This window comes from Hemiscyllium ocellatum, chromosome 25 (assembly GCF_020745735.1).
Source record: "Hemiscyllium ocellatum isolate sHemOce1 chromosome 25, sHemOce1.pat.X.cur, whole genome shotgun sequence".
NCBI classification, from domain to species: Eukaryota; Metazoa; Chordata; class Chondrichthyes; order Orectolobiformes; family Hemiscylliidae; genus Hemiscyllium; species Hemiscyllium ocellatum.
This window is the reverse complement of record NC_083425.1, coordinates 2797553-2813064: the sequence shown is the minus strand read 5'-3', so window position 1 is coordinate 2813064 and position 15512 is coordinate 2797553. Positions and strand designations below refer to the sequence as shown.

Here is a 15512-nt window from a genome sequence, read left to right as displayed (position 1 = left end):
AATGCTTCTAGCATCTTATGGTATTTGGTCAAATTAAAGGTGCTATATAAATGCAAATTCTTGTTAATATATATTTACACAAATAGTGATAATGTCACACTGGAAACTTCAGGCACAGTTTATTTACTCTTCCATCTTTGTCTTGAAACTAAGGTAGAGATGGATAGCAAGATACATCCAGGAAGGCAGAAAGACCTTCTGAGACACTATAGAGGGAATTGTAGGGAGTGGCAGAGAACCTGGCTCTGCTTAAAAAAAACAGCAAAGAGAGCCCTGACAGACCGACCACAAGGTGCCACCCTTTCAAACAGAGACACATCCTTAAAATCACTTCAGTGACTAAAAAGAAATTCTGTGATTTACATATTAATGAACCAAAACCTGCAACCCATCCTAAAAGATGAAAGATTTAACAGCAATGTAGGTTTGTTCAATATATCATTTCATTTGTATGAACTGTAATATTTTTCAATAAATTCAGTGTCTTATGATCCTGCTCTAAGCTACCTGATGAAGGAGCAGCGCTCTGAAAGCTGGAACCTTGTACTTCCAAATAAACCTGCTAGACTATAACCTAGTTTTGTGTGATCTTTAACTTAATAACAACAACATGGTTTAGATGATTGTGGCATCAACTCCACATTGCTGCCTGAAAACGTATGACTCCCTTGGTCAGAAGTCACATGATGCCAGGTTTTAGTGGAACAGGTTTATTTGAAATCACAAGCTTTCAGAATGCTGCCCCATTGTCAAGTGAAGAGGAATTAGTTTGAAGTTAAGAATGCAGATATTTGAGGTAAGTCAGCACCTCTTTCACCCAGAAGGACAGAGCTCAAAGGTTTGTGATTTCAATTAACCCTGCTGGACTGCAACCTGGTGTCGTGACTTTTGACCTTGTCCACCCCAGTCCAACACCTGCACCTCCACATTATGACTCCCTTGATATTGTATCAGATACTTGTTTGACATCAACTAGGGTATTGTGTAGAGCTGAAGGTAAGACATGATAGGAAAGATGTGAAAATGTTGAAGAGAGGACATAGTGATTTACAAGAATGGTTCCAGGAATGAGAAGCTTTAGTTGTGAAGACTTTAGCTAGGATTGGGCACTGCTCTTAGCAGAGAGAAGGCAGAGGGAAAAACAATGACTGCAGATGCTGGAAACCAGATTCTGGATCAGTGGTGCTGGAAGAGCACAGCAGTTAAGACAGCATCCAAGGAGCAGCGAAATCGATGTTTTGGGCAAAAGCCCTTCATCAGGAATAAAGGCAGTGAGCCTGAAGCGTGGAGAGATAAGCTAGAGGGGGGTGGGGGTGGGGAGAGAGTAGCATAGGTGAGTGGGGGAGCGGATGAAGGTGATAGGTCAGGGAGGAGGGTGGAGTGGATAGGTGGAAAAGAAGCTGGGAAGGTCGGACAAGTCATGGGGACAGTGCTGAGCTGGAAGTTTGGGGGAATGAAGCTGAAAACATGTTGCTGGAAAAGCGCAGCAGGTCAGGCACCATCCAGGGAGCAGGAGAATCGACGTTTCGGGCCAGAGCCCTTCATCAGGAATGAGGAGAGGGTGCCAGACAGGCTAAGATAAAAGGTAGGGAGGAGGGACTTGGGGGAGGGACGATGGAGATGTGATAGGTGGAAGGAGGTCAAGGTGAGGGTGATAGGCCGGAGTGGGGTGGGGGCGTCAGGAAGAGGATTGCAGGTTAGGAAGGTGGGGGAATGAAGATGTGATCAAGGTTTTAAAAATCATATGGACAGAACAGGTCTGGGGAAACTCATAATAAAAATTAAATAGCATAGATGTAAATTAATTTGCAATTATCACATTATTAAGCAAAAAAGAAGTGATGTGATTCAATAAGGTCATTGATCTGAACCGTTAGGGCGGATTGTCCAGGGATGGGGAGGGTCACAGGATCCCTTACAGCGGGGAGACAGGCCGCTTGGCCCAACAAGCCCGTACTATCCCCACACCATAAAGACTCTAATTATACAGAGCCAGCTGTTCCTCAGGAGAGCCGAGAGCCGGCCCCCGGCCCCCGGCCCCAGCACCCACCGTACACCCCCCCACCCCCGGGGCCCTCACCTGCAGCCGCTCCACCAGCGCCTCCTCGCCCCCGAACAGCAGCTCCTCCAGCCGCCGTTCCACCGCCTCCTCCTCCTCCTCCGCCGTCGCCGTCACTCTGCGCTTCTTGGGCCGGGCCGCCATCGCCCCAGTTACCGCTCACACTCTCTGCCCCGGCTCCTGCAGCGGGAGGAAACCCCACCGGAAGTTGAGGCCCTTAGCAACAGCGTGGAGACGGTCAGCACATCCGGGTGAAAGGGCACGAGGCCAGTCCACAGCCGGGGGGGGGTTCACGGGGTGTTCAGAGAAAATCGCTGAGGCACTTTGATCAGTTCCAGAGTTAAACAAAATGGGATTTCTCCGGAGGCTCCGGGTTGTTTTTCTCGCGGTCTGTCTGGGTTGGTTGTTATTGAGTTTGATTTCCCCTATCCCCCCCCCCCACCTTGGGTAGTAATGGCACAGGCCGGTTTCCGGTTTGGTTCTCTATAAAAAGGCAGCGCCGGGAGGCGGCCGCTCTTTCAGCGACTGGAGCCTGAGGGTGAGGGTCGGGGGGGGAGACCGGGGAGGAAGGTGATGTACCGGGCGGGTACAGAGGGACACAAGGCCCCCTCCCGGGCCCGGGCTGACGGGCTCCTGCAGCTTCTGACCGCTTCCCGGCGAACCCCAGGCCCCGCCTGTTCATCAGGGCGGGCCTCCCGGGACTGAGTGAGCTGTCTCTGGGCTGGGGGGAGGGGGGGCACGGTGCTGCTGGGGGAGGGGGGTGGGGAGCAGCCGGAGCTCTCCTCCTTGTGGGGGTGATGGCAGGCTCTGCCCGGCTGTGAGGGTTCAGGGATGTTGCTGGGCGGAGCCTGAGAAGAGACCAGCCCCACCCTGGGGTGGGGGAGGGGGTGAAGTGGGTGCAGCCTCCCTCCCTCCCTCCCTCCCTGACCATCCCCCCCTCCCTCCCTGACCATCCCCCCCTCCCTCCCTGACCATCCCCCCCTCCCTCCCTGACCATCCCTGTCTTGTTGCTGGGTGACCTCCTCACTGGTCTCTGACTTTCCTCTGGTCCTTATCAGGGGTGAGCTAATGTCCCTGTGGGCAGTGTCTCTGCTGTTACTGAGTAAACTCTGAATGTACCTGAGCATCCCCTGTATAATGGAGCAGTCAGAGACCCCCATCCCAATAACATCTTGTGTGGAATCTTTTAGAAACATGTCTGGGAACAAGGAGCGAACCTTCATTGCTGTGAAGCCGGATGGAGTCCAAAGAGGCATCGTGGGTGAAGTCATCAAGCGCTTTGAACAGAAAGGGTTTAAACTGGTTGCCATGAAATTTCTTCAGGTATGAGTGTCAGAGCCTTCATGTAAACCACGCCAGTAATTGACCTTTGGTGCTGCTAATTATCATAGAATCCCTATGGTGTGGAAACAGGTCCACACTGACCCTCTGAAGAATAAGTCCCTTCTCCATCCCTATTAATCTACATTTGCCCCGATTAATGTACCTAACTTGTACATTTTTGAATTGTGGGAAGAAACTGGAGTGCCCAGAGGAAACTCATGCAGACACTGGGAGAATGTGCAAACTCCACACACCTGCCTGAGGATGGAATTTTTTAATGTTTTACTTGAGGGAATCAAAATTTGACCTAATTCTGTTTGCATATCAAACCTCTTAGTTATTGGCTACTGGCTTAGTTTTTGGCTGGTTCCAGTTCCATTTGGGGTTACTTTGTAAATTACTGGCGGAAAGTTTGCATCCATTGATTTGTGATTTTATTCCTCCTTTTTTTATGGGATGTGGGTACCACACAAGATCAGTATGGGTTATTAATCTCCAATTGAGCTGATTTTATACCACGTTACTGAGTCTGAAGCCACTCGTATGGCAGACTGAGTAAGGTCCACAGGCTTTTATAACCTAAAAGACGTTAGTGAACACAGTTGATGATTGGCATGGTCACTGTTCCCTAACTTTCAGTTCCAGAATTTTATTAGCTTATGTCGCAATTGGTGTTTGAGCCTATGTTTCCTTGACCTCTGGATTACTGTGGAATCGAGCACTGTTAACCTAACATTTTCAATCTGGTTAATTATAAGTTGGTGAGTATCCCATCAAGCACTCCCTGGACAGGTATCCTTCTACACTGACTTAATTGTAAATTCTATTTCACCATATGATTGGATTTTGCTCTCTCCCTGCAGGCTCCTAAGGATCTGCTCGAAAAACATTACTGCGAGCTTTCAGACAAACCTTTCTACCCCAAGTTGATCAAATACATGAGTTCAGGCCCTGTTGTTGCCATGGTGAGTGAGCAGAAGAGAAGTGTGGCTCTGGGCACCTGGTTAAATAGCTTTTCTGTTGAATTCAACTAAGAAGGATCTGTGCCTTTATAGACCTGAACTAACATCTACTCAGCCAGTGTTTATGCAGTGGTGCATGGATCGCTTTTGGGAAAAGTCAGGCAAGTGAAATGTGGGAGTTTGAAGCTGATTAGAATGGTGAATAGAACTCTGAACAGTCTTGGGATGGAGGTGGAATTGGCTATGTATTTGAGAGAACTGGGATAAATGAGGTTTTTGATCTTTGATTTTGGGGCTTTGAAAGGAACAGTACATGATCTGGATAGTGTAACCTCCGTAGCTGTGGTAAATGTGGGGTATGGGGATTGGGAGGGGGAACAAGTGGGGTCTGTGTGGGTTAATGCTCAGTGAATCAGTTCAGACTTAGTCAGATGTACAACATGGAAACAGACCCTTCGGTCCAACTCGTCCATGCTGACCAGATATCCTAGTCTCACCTGCCAGCACCTGGTCCATATCCCTCCAAACCCTTCCTATTCATATACCCATCCAGATACCTTTGAAATGTTGCAATTGTACTAGCCTCCACCACTTTGGCAGCTCATTCCATACATGTACCACCTTCTGTGAAAAAGTTGCACCTGAGGTCTCTTTGATATCTTTCCCCTCATCCTAAACCTATGCACTTGTGTTCTGGACTCTCCCACCTCAGGGAAAAGACCTTGTCTATTTATCCTATCCATGCCCCTCATAATTTTATTAACCTCTCTAAGGCCACCCCTCAGCCTCTGATGCTCCAGGGAAAACAGCCCTAGCCTACTTAACCTCTCCCAATAACACTCATGCTCCAACCTTGGAAACCTCTTCTGAACCCTTTCAAATTTCACAACATCTTTCTGATAGGAAGGAGACCAGAATTGTACGCAATACTCCCAACAGTGGCCTAACCAATGTCCTGTACAGCCACAAATGACCTCCCAACTCCTGTACTCAATACTCTGACCAACAAAGGAAAGCATACCAAATGCCGCCTTCACTATCCTATCTACCTGTGACTCTACTTTCAAGGAGCTATGAACCTGCACTCCAAGGTCTTTGTTCAGCAACGCTCTCTAGAACCTTATCATTAAGTGTATAAGTCCTGCTAAGATTTGGTTTCCCAAAATGCAGCACCTCTCATTTAACTAAATTAAACTCCATCTGCCACTTCTCATCCCATTGACCAATCTGATCAAGATCTCGTAATGAAGTAATTCCTTCGCTGTCCACTACACCTCCAATTTTGGTGTCATTTGCAAACCTACCAACTATACCTTTTATGCTCACATCCAAATTATTTATATAAGTGATGAAAAGTAGTGGACCCAGCACTGATCCTTGTGACACTCCACTGGTCACAGGCCTCCAGTCTGAGAAACGACCCTCCTCAACCACCCTCTGTCTTCTACCTTCGGGCCAGTTCTGTATCCAAATGGCTAGTTCTCCCTGTATTCATGAGATCTAACCTTGCTAATCAGTCTCCCATGGGGAACCTTGTCGAATGCCTTACTGAACTCCATATGGATTACATCCACAGCTCTGCCCTCATCAATCCTCTGTTACTACTTCAAACTCAATCAAGTTTGAGAGACATTATTTCCCACGCTGTCCACTGGACCTTCAGTTTTGGTGTCATCTGCAAACTTACTATCTATACCTCTTATGCTTGCATCCATATCATTATATAAATGATGAAAAGTAGTGGACCCAGCACCGATCATGATGGCACTCCATGTTAACTGTCCCTAATCTCTCCTTGCGTTTCCAAATACATGTGCATCCTGTCCCTCAGGGTTCACTCCAACAACTTGCCCATCACTGACATCAGGGTCACTGGTCTATAAGTTCTCTGGCTTGTCCTTACCACCTTTGTTAAACAGTGGTGCATTAGGCAACCCTCCAGTCTTCTGGCATTTTGCCTGTGACTATTGGTGACAAATATCTCAGTAAGATGCCCAGCAATCACTTCCCACAGTTATAGGGTACACCTGATCAGGCCCTGGGGATTTATCCACTTTTATTCTAATCTAATCTGTTTCAAGACATCCAGCAGTTCCTCCTCTGTAATATGGACATTTTAAGACATCATCTATTTCCCTACAGTCTATATCTTCCATATCCTTTTCCACGTAAATACTGATGCAAAATACTCATTTAGTATCTCCTCCATTTCCTGTGGCCCCACACAATGGGTGCCTTGCTGGTCTTTGTGGGGCCCTGTTCTCTCCCTAGTTACCCTTTTGGTACATCCACATACTGAATCAGAAAACTTGTACACGCAACAAATTCCCCTCCATCTAAACCCTTAGCACTATGGCAGTCCCAATCTATGTTTGGAAACTTAAAATCCCCTACCACACCACCCTATTATTCTTACAGATAGCTGAGATCTCATACAAATTTGTTTCTCACTTTTCCTCTTTCTATTAGTGTGTCTATAATACAATCCCAATAAGGTGATCATCCCTTTCCTATTTCTCAGTTTCACCCAAATAACTTCTGGATGAATTTCTGGAAATATCCTTGTTGGGCCAAATGGCCCTTCTGCGCTGTGGGGATTCTGATTCTTGTTTGTATTCTTACAGGCCTGGGAGGGTCTGAATGTGGTGAAGACTGGTAGAGTGATGCTGGGTGAGACCAATCCAGCAGATTCCAAGCCTGGCACCATTCGTGGTGACTTCTGTATTCAGGTTGGCAGGTGAGTACACTTGGAGCAAAGGAAAGTTGGTAGTGTCATATCTGCAAAGACTGTTCCAGGTGGTTAAAGGAAGATTTTGCTGTGGTTCTGAAGAGCTAGCACAGCATGATGAAAACAGGAAATTCTTTTCCCCCTGTCGCCCCCCAAGTTGTATAAGATAAATGTTAGATCTCAGGTGGAGTATGATACATGATTTTGGGTGAATGTTGGCAAGAGTGCAGAAGTGATTTACTTGAATAGTTCTCGGGATGAGAAATGTTAATCATAAAGATAGTGAAGTGGTTGTATCGGTTCTTTTTGGAGAGAACAGGCTAAGAGGAGATTGAGAATTTCTCAGTCAGTGGCTGCATAGACTGGGAGAAGCTTCCCATTTGTAAATGTACAAGGACAAGATGGCATAGACACTGATTTGCAAAAGAAGCCAGGGTGATAAATTTTCATTTGAAGTAGAGAGGGTTTGGAATGTAGTGCTTGGAAGTGTAGTGGAGACTAGTTTAATCGAAGCATTCAATGGATATTGGATAACTTAGATAAAAATGTTCAACAGTATGGGGGGGGATTGACACCAGGTTATGATGCTCATTTGAACAGCTGGTGCAGACAAGGGGACAAATAACCTTCTGTACAGTAAGACTTCAGTGATTGAGGTTGTCAGGATAACATTCTCCCATTAACCTAGTGCCTAATCTGACTTGGCAGTTCTGGAATCTTGCACAATAACGGTTTTACAGTAACACTGCAGCATAAAATTCCTACACTGCTCCACTGGATCATTTGCATTAAAAATAGGAAATGTCATGTTGCAGTTAGGAGCCATGTTTGAAATGACAAGTGAAGGATTTTCTTCCCTCTAATCAGTGTGAACCATGACAGAATGAAAGTGGGTTAATGTGCCTGTGACCTGCGTTGGTGCCACTTTCCTGACTTTCAAGTTGCAAAGATAATGTTTGAGGGAGGGATGTTTTAGTAACTCAGCATTTTTTTCTGCAGGAACATCATCCATGGCAGTGACTCTGTAGAAAGTGCAAAGAAGGAGATTAGCCTTTGGTTCAAATCTGAGGAACTGGTGGAGTATCAGAACTGTGCCCAAGACTGGATCTATGAGTGAATCATTCCAGATTACACAGATGTAACCCTTCTGAATCATTCCAAATTGTCTTCAGAAGTTTTTAAAAACGGATTTCATATCATGTTTTGGTCATGAATGTAAAAGCAAACAATAAACTGACTTTAAAATACCTATTTTCTTTCATCTGTCAGCTGGAGTTTAAACCCATTCATTAACCTGTTGCTGTTTTACATGGGGCATGTGGTCTGGTCAATAGTGAGGGTTCCATGACAGAATCCTGAAGCTGATCCAGCACTATTTAGGATGGGTGCTTTCTATCCTGTGGAGTGTCTTTAACAGATTTGAGGAGTGAGGAGAAGAGGTCCTTAATCTGCATGGGATCTACATGTCACCTGCAGACTACCTTCTGTGATTGCTGATGTGAAAAAAGTCTACCAGGATGGCTCTGGTCCTTTTCTGAAATCTATCTAATGCCTGGACTACGACAGCCAATTGCAACATTTCATTGTTTTACTATGAGACAGATTAGCTTTCATTCTCTTCTGGTTTCCCAAGAACGGTGCTGTTTGCAGCTCAGTTCTGATCAGGTTTGTATGGTCCCTGATTCTCCTTTCATAGCAGACTCCTTTTCAATTTTAGGATTTTGGTTAGTTGAATTTAATTGCACACTTTTAGGACAGGGGTTTAAAATACCTGTATGGCAGTGTGCGATTAAATTCAATTAACTAAAGTCCTGGAATTGAAAAAATGGACATTGACTGGGGTAAATGCTGAAGAGGAGGTTTTCCTTCATGGGATAATCTCAAAGCAGAGGGCATAGGCACTGAATAAAACAGCATAAAAGACTGAATTGAGTAATTTCTTAGGGCTTGGTGTCAGGATTATAGCTTCAGGGACAGTAGATAAGGGGACAGTTGAGAGAAGAACAAACAAATCATTATAGAATAGAGGATATGAAACCAGGTCAATGAGCTAGTAGCAGTTTGAAATCAGCAGCTATAATATTGTGTCGCAGGAAGAGGATCAGGGCTGGAAACTACATATCCAAGAAAACCGTGTTGCCTTGCAAGTAAAGACTTGAGGAACCACCATGGGGAAAAAAGACCCTCATGAAAGTTGCATGGAGGCCTCCTAGAAGTCATCAATGTGGGGAATAAATCAGGCACTAGAAATGGTATGTAAGAAAGTCACTGATCATAGAGGATGTCAATATGCAGATAGATTGGGAAAATCAGGTTGGTAGCAGATATCAAGTAAAGGAATTGCTGTAATGTCTGCAAGATTGGTTTTTTTTTGGGAGCAGCTTTTGGTGGAGCCCACTAGGGAAAACATTCTGGATTTGGTGAAGTGCAATGAGGCAGACTTGATTAGGGAGCTTACATGACGAAGGAATCCCTAGGGGGCAGTGATGATAATATGACAATTAACCTTGTGGCTTGAGAGGAAGAAGCTGGACTTGGATGTAATGGCATTCAAGTTGGGCAAAGAAGGATCTGGCCAGAGTTGAATGGAAAGGGAGCCTAGCAGAAGGTAGTGCAGCATCAGTGGCGGATATTTCAGGAGAGGCACACCAGCAATCCATTGCAAAGAAGAAACATACCAAGGGGAGGATGAGGCAACTAGCTAACAAGGTAAGTCAGCAACAGCAGAAAAGCAAATGCAAAAGCATATAATGTGAAGATTAGTGTGAAGCCTTTACAAACCAGCGGAGAATAGTTAACAAAACAAGGGAATAGGGTGGATGAAAGAGGAGGGTAATCAAGCCAGTGATTGGAGATTGCAAGATGTTTTTAGATATATAAATGTGAGATAGGACATTGGACTGCTAGAAAATGAAGCTGGAGAAGAAATGTGGAAAAGAGAAGTGACAGACAAACTGAATAAACAGTTGGCATCAGTTTTCACAGTGGAAGATCAGGGGACAGAGGTGAGTAACGGAGCCATCAGGAAAGAGGTGCTGGGGAAGCTGAAAGGTCTGAAGACTGAAATTACATGCACCAGATGGACTCATTCCAAAGTTCAAAAAGAGATGGCCGAGGAGATTGTGGAGGCATTGGTGGTGAACTTTCAGGAATCACTAGAGTTCAGGAGGATCTCAGAGGACTGTAAAATGGTTACTGCAACACCCCTGTTTAAGGGGGGAGGAGGCAGAAGACCGGAAACTCTAGCCCAGTTGGCCTGGTTAAAATCTTACCAATGATTGATGAGTCCATTATTAAGGACTACATTGCAGAGTACTTGGAAATGAATGGTAAAATATGGCTGAGTCAGCATGGCTTCATCAAGGAGACATCATGCCTGACAAATTTGTTAGAATTTTGAGGGAATGAGGAAGTTGGACAAAGGAGAGGCAGTGGATGCAGTGTATTTGGATTTCCAGGCCTTTGGCAAGGTGCCACACAGGAAGCTGTGAAATAAAGATAAGAACCCCTGGTTTTCAGGGCAAGGTACTGGCATGGATAGAGGACTGGCTGAAGGCAAAGAGAGGGGAATAAAGGGGTCTTTTCCAAGATGGCAGCCAGTGACTAGTGTAATCCCACAGGGCTCAATGCTAGAACTACAAGTATTCACATTATCAACCTGGGTGAAAGTACTGAGGGGGTTGTTTCAAAGTTTGCAGATGATAAAAAATGGTAGATGGAGGGACAGGTAGTGTCGAGAAAGTGGAAAATCTGCAGAAGGACATGATCAAGTTAGAGTGGACAAATTGGTGGCAGGTGGAAAACAGTGCGACAAAGTATGAGGTTATGCCCTTTGGAAGGAAGAACCGAGGCACTGACTATTTTCTAAACAGGGAAAGACTTTGGAAATCTGAATCACAAAGGGCCCTGGAATCCAGTTTTCTCGAGGTTTACATGTAGTTTCAATTGGCAGTTAAAAAAGGCAAATGCAATGTGAGCATTAATTTCGAGAGGGCTCAAATACAAGACCAGAGATGTACTGCTGAGGCTGTATAGAGCTCTGGTCAGACTAACTTTGCAATATGGAGAGCAGTTTTGAACCCTGTATCTAAGGAAAAATATGCTGGTGTTGGAGGGGTTCCAGAGGAAAATGATCCCAGGGATGAAGGGCTTTGAGATACAAGAAACGGGTGAGGACAATGGGTCTGTATTCAAAGGAGTTCAGAAGGGAAATCTCATTGAAACTTGCAGAACACTGAGAGGATGGATTGAGTGGACTTGGAGAAGATGTTTCCCCTTGTAGGAGAGACTAGGACCTGAGGGCACAGCCTGAGAGTGAAGGGTTGGCTCTTTAGAACGGAGATGAGAAGGAATTTCTTCAGCCAGAGGGTTTTAATTTTTGGAACTCATTGCCACAGAGGGCTGTGGGGGCCAAGTCACTGAGTGTATTTAAGACAGAAATAGGTTCTTGATTTGTAAGGGGAGCAAGGGTTATGGGGAGAAGTTAGGAAAGTGGTTGAGAAACATATCAGCCATAATCAAATAGTGGAGCAGACTCAATGGGCCAAATGGTCTAATTCTGCTCCTATATTTTAACGTCTAATGATACTCTTAGCCATAGAGAGATGTGGGGAAGGGTTGCCTATATTTGAAGAGTGATAATAGGTCAACCTGTGCTCAGTAGGCTATCTAAGATTGTTGGAAAAATATAGGAAAGCAGATGTAGGAATATTGGATCAGCCACGATCCTAGTGAAGGGTACAGCAGGCTTGAGGAGCCGAGCAGCCACCTCCTATTCCTGTTTTTTATGGTCTAAGGTCCACAAAGCTCTTCTGGCTTTCTGTCTAATAGACAGATCCAAAGGTTGTAGCCTTGGTCAGAGTAAATAACAGATTACAATCCATTTAAAAGGTTTTATTAAGTGTAAAAAAATGACCATTTAGTGAACAATTTTCATTTCTTTTTACACAAAGCTGTGACTAATGCAACTAATGTTTAGTGAAAAGTATTTCTGAAAAACAAAACAGAAAAGTTCTCTGCTTGGACGTGCAGATGCTGAGAGATTGGCATCTTCTTGTCCATAGCTTCGGTACGAAGTAAAAAGGAAAGATTACATTTGTACAATTATCGATTTAGATTATCAAAATACATAGAGAAAACAATGTATAAATCCCACCATTAGCTACAACATTGCTGTCCTGCTCAGTGTCAGGAACAGCAGGAAAAGAATTTCTAGGAACTATGTTTTTTTTTCCCTTTTTGCAATTTTATCAAAATTCGTGCGACTGCCCAACAGGAAGAGAATAGAAGAATTTTCCTGAATCAAATCACAGTTTCTCAAAATCCCTCTTAAGAAATGATCCATATTAAAGATTCATGTAGCACCATATTACAAAAATCAGGGAGGAGCTCACATTGTGAAGAAAAAAGCTGCTGACATGTTAGTCTGCAGCATGCATGGGATCACCAGAGGTTGTGTGCAAGCCTGGATGCGTTTACGTTTTGAATCAGTAATGAATATTTTGAAGGGAGAGCAAGTTGCAGGTTAGATTGCTGATCTTGGAGATGCTGGGGTGCACATTCAACACGGACCTGCCATTCCATCCAGTTCCCACTGCCTGCAACTTTTCTCAAATACAGAGATAGGCTGGGACGATAAGCTCAGGCTAGAAAGAGGGGGAAGTTATGAAGATTGTTAAAATAGAATCCACAGCCAATCTACTCAAGAGATGACAGATTGGTCAGTCAGTTAGTTTCAAATCTGTCAAATTATGTTTACAAATTCAAAGAAGCTTTGAATTGTAAATTGTGCTCTGGAGAAGATGGTTCCACAGAACACACCCAATAATATCCTGGACTGAACAACCACATGTTGTGAACAAGCCAGGACAATTTGACTGGAAAGCCACATTGGGAAGTGGAATCTTCCATTGGGTTTGCAGGTGGGAGCCAAATTTAGTGAGCTGTCCTTGTTCTTTCCTTTCATCCTGCAGACACCTAGATCAGAGCCTGAACCACAACACTGTCAGAAGGCTGTGTCCACACACTCCTATTCAATGCCCACACCCAGTCACTCGAAAGGAAGAGTGGAAAGCCTATTGCTGGCGCTCTGTATGCTCCCATTTCCTTGAACACTGGATTCCAATGCACAGCATTAAACTCTGTCTGCTTGAGAGACAATGTCAGCATCTCATTGAAATCTGATGCTTCTCCGATAAGAGTTTAGAGAAAAGCTGAGGGGTGCAATAGGGGTTGAAGAGACCAGGTTATGCATTTTTATCCATCCCTCATCTCCCAATCCATGGGAAACTAACCCCTCGACACAAGATAGATCAGGTGGTGAACTGACTGTAGACAGTCAATGGTTAAAATATTAGTGTTGCCTTGCTTAACAATGACAGAAACAAAATGAGGGTGTCTCCTGTTTATTTTGTTGGTAAAGTGAATGCCATCTTCCTTGTCATGAATCTGCCACTAAGTGGAACAGAATCCAGTTTACACAGCAGCCTCTCAAGCAGCCAATGGCAAGGTGGAAGTGCCTACTGACTGCTCCTTGGATATGCTGCAAAGGGAGGGAAGGAGAGGTGGCCACCAACAAACACTCCCTTTGCCCTCCCCCACATTCACCAAGTAACCAATTACAGGGGAGCTCTGGTGTAGCTGAAAGCAGCCAACCACCTGCCTACATCCCTGATCATCCCAGGGCAGGAGAAGAAACTGTAATGCACATTAGTCATGCTGCCAGATCAAACATTGTCCTCTAGACGATGCTTTCAAACTCCTAGCAAGGGTAAAGAGAAACACTAAGTTGCAGCATAACAGGCCACTTGGATCACAGAGTGATCCACCCAGAATTTGCTGGTTCAGGTGCTCTCTTTAGCAACACTTCTCCATTCATTTCAAACATTGCCTCGTTAGCGTTAAACAAAAGGAAAATCAAAACAGCAATAAAATGAGGTTGAGCACAAGAGAGCTGTGAGAGGACCAACACAGTCACTCCAAAGTCTGCAGAAGCAACATGTGGAACCATACCAATTAACAACGTTACTGCATATAAAGACTTCAATCCTTGTGGGGCCCACTCAGTACTCGACAATAAAACACAACTGGCTCAGAGGATAAGAACTGGCTGCACCCTAGATACACATGCACACACACAGGCAGAGTCAGCAAGACCAGGCATCAACTTCCTGAGAGGGGGTTTTCTTCTGGTTTTTATATTTATACAAAAAAAAAGTTCAACCTCAAATGAAGAAGTGAGGTGGAACTGTCTGGCATGTAGCGCCTATGGAGGATGCAGAGTGTCAGAAGTTAACATAACTTCACCTGAATATGTAATCACAGAATGCTCATGAGAGCATTTTATATTTTAAAAAATTAAACACCAAAAACAGACATTCTCCCTTCCCATCCCACCAGTAAAATAACTTCAAGTACAATATACAAGAACGTCCAACAGGGGAACCAAAAACTCGAGCCTTATCACCCATCCTGAACCAGAAAAGAACTGTCCAAGTGTACATAAAAAAAGTAATCACTGCATGTTCTCGCTATCACAGCCTGCAGGACCTGTGGTGAACTGCTCCCATGTTGGGATCCAACTGATTAAAAAGAGCAGATGCTTCAGTCAAGCATCCATGCTTGATACAAGCACGGAGGCCGTGTCTCCGAGGTTGCTGGGTTAGCTGCCACGTCACCTCGCTTTCCTGCTCAAGAGGCACCGTGAAGGAGTCAGAACTTGGCGGGTGACATCCATAAAATTCACCTTGTGCTCCAGTGATATCACTGGGGAAGAGAAAAAACAAAGGACAACAGGTTACAAAACCTCAGCACTTGGGTCAAAACAGAAGGAAAGTTAAAATACAAATAATTTCAGAGGCAAGTTTCCTCCTTCCCTCTGCTCCATGCAAGAGGAGCTGGAACTGAAACTCTGCTTCTCAGTTCAAGGTTCGCTAACCTGGAAGTACAATCTCAGCTAAATAAGGCAACAGGCAGATTATCTAATTCTGCAAGCAGCAGAAATATTGGAAGGAAAGTGAAAAAAAAACAATTGAGGGGGAGCTGTAGAATGTGACCCCACACCAACCATAATCACAAATCAGTAATAAGATGTCAGAGTGAATTGGATAGCACAGTACTGTTGGTTTCACTCAAGGAGAACCAGGCGGGAAGCAATGCAAGTTCTACTTGTGGACAAGGATCAACATCAGGAAATGAGGTTTTTCTCTGAGAAAAGACTGAATCTTATGCTGAAGGACTAACTTCCTCCTCTTCGCACCCAGTGGAGGCTGTAAGAGCAGAGCAGTCAGCTTGCCTGGTGGTGGCGCTGCAGGGCAAAGCAGCACTTCCAGCGACAACAGGTTCTGACTCAGAATCTGCTCAACTTTGTAAAATCATCCCCATTTTATTGCAAGGTTAGGAGAGTGACATTTTGTTAAAAAAGCGTAATGAATTGACCAAA

General features: G+C 44.7%; 3 protein-coding genes across 7 annotated transcripts in view; 1 reads left to right on the top strand and 2 right to left on the bottom strand.

Moving 5' to 3' along the window:
• utp18 (UTP18 small subunit processome component) overlaps positions 1-2273 on the bottom strand; it is a 46697-nt gene extending 44424 nt beyond the window's left edge. For both annotated transcript variants that reach the window (XM_060844426.1, XM_060844425.1), the window contains exon 1: positions 2081-2273. In XM_060844426.1, coding sequence (XP_060700409.1) covers positions 2081-2203 — 123 coding nt within the window. In that variant the 5' untranslated portion in view covers positions 2204-2273. The remainder of the gene's footprint in view (positions 1-2080) is intronic.
• A 235-nt stretch (positions 2274-2508) lies between these two features.
• LOC132827732 (nucleoside diphosphate kinase) lies at positions 2509-8319 on the top strand. Its single transcript, XM_060844424.1, has 5 exons — positions 2509-2597; positions 3250-3382; positions 4246-4347; positions 6969-7081; positions 8072-8319. The coding sequence occupies exons 2-5, from the start codon at positions 3254-3256 to the stop codon at positions 8187-8189; spliced, it is 462 nt and encodes a 153-aa protein (XP_060700407.1). The 5' UTR covers positions 2509-2597; positions 3250-3253; the 3' UTR covers positions 8190-8319.
• A 3631-nt stretch (positions 8320-11950) lies between these two features.
• Positions 11951-15512, bottom strand: part of mbtd1 (mbt domain containing 1) — a 79955-nt gene continuing 76393 nt past the window's right edge. For all 4 annotated transcript variants that reach the window (XM_060844675.1, XM_060844673.1, XM_060844674.1 and 1 more), the window contains one exon: positions 11951-14836. The gene's annotated coding sequence lies outside the window, so the exon portion shown is untranslated. The remainder of the gene's footprint in view (positions 14837-15512) is intronic.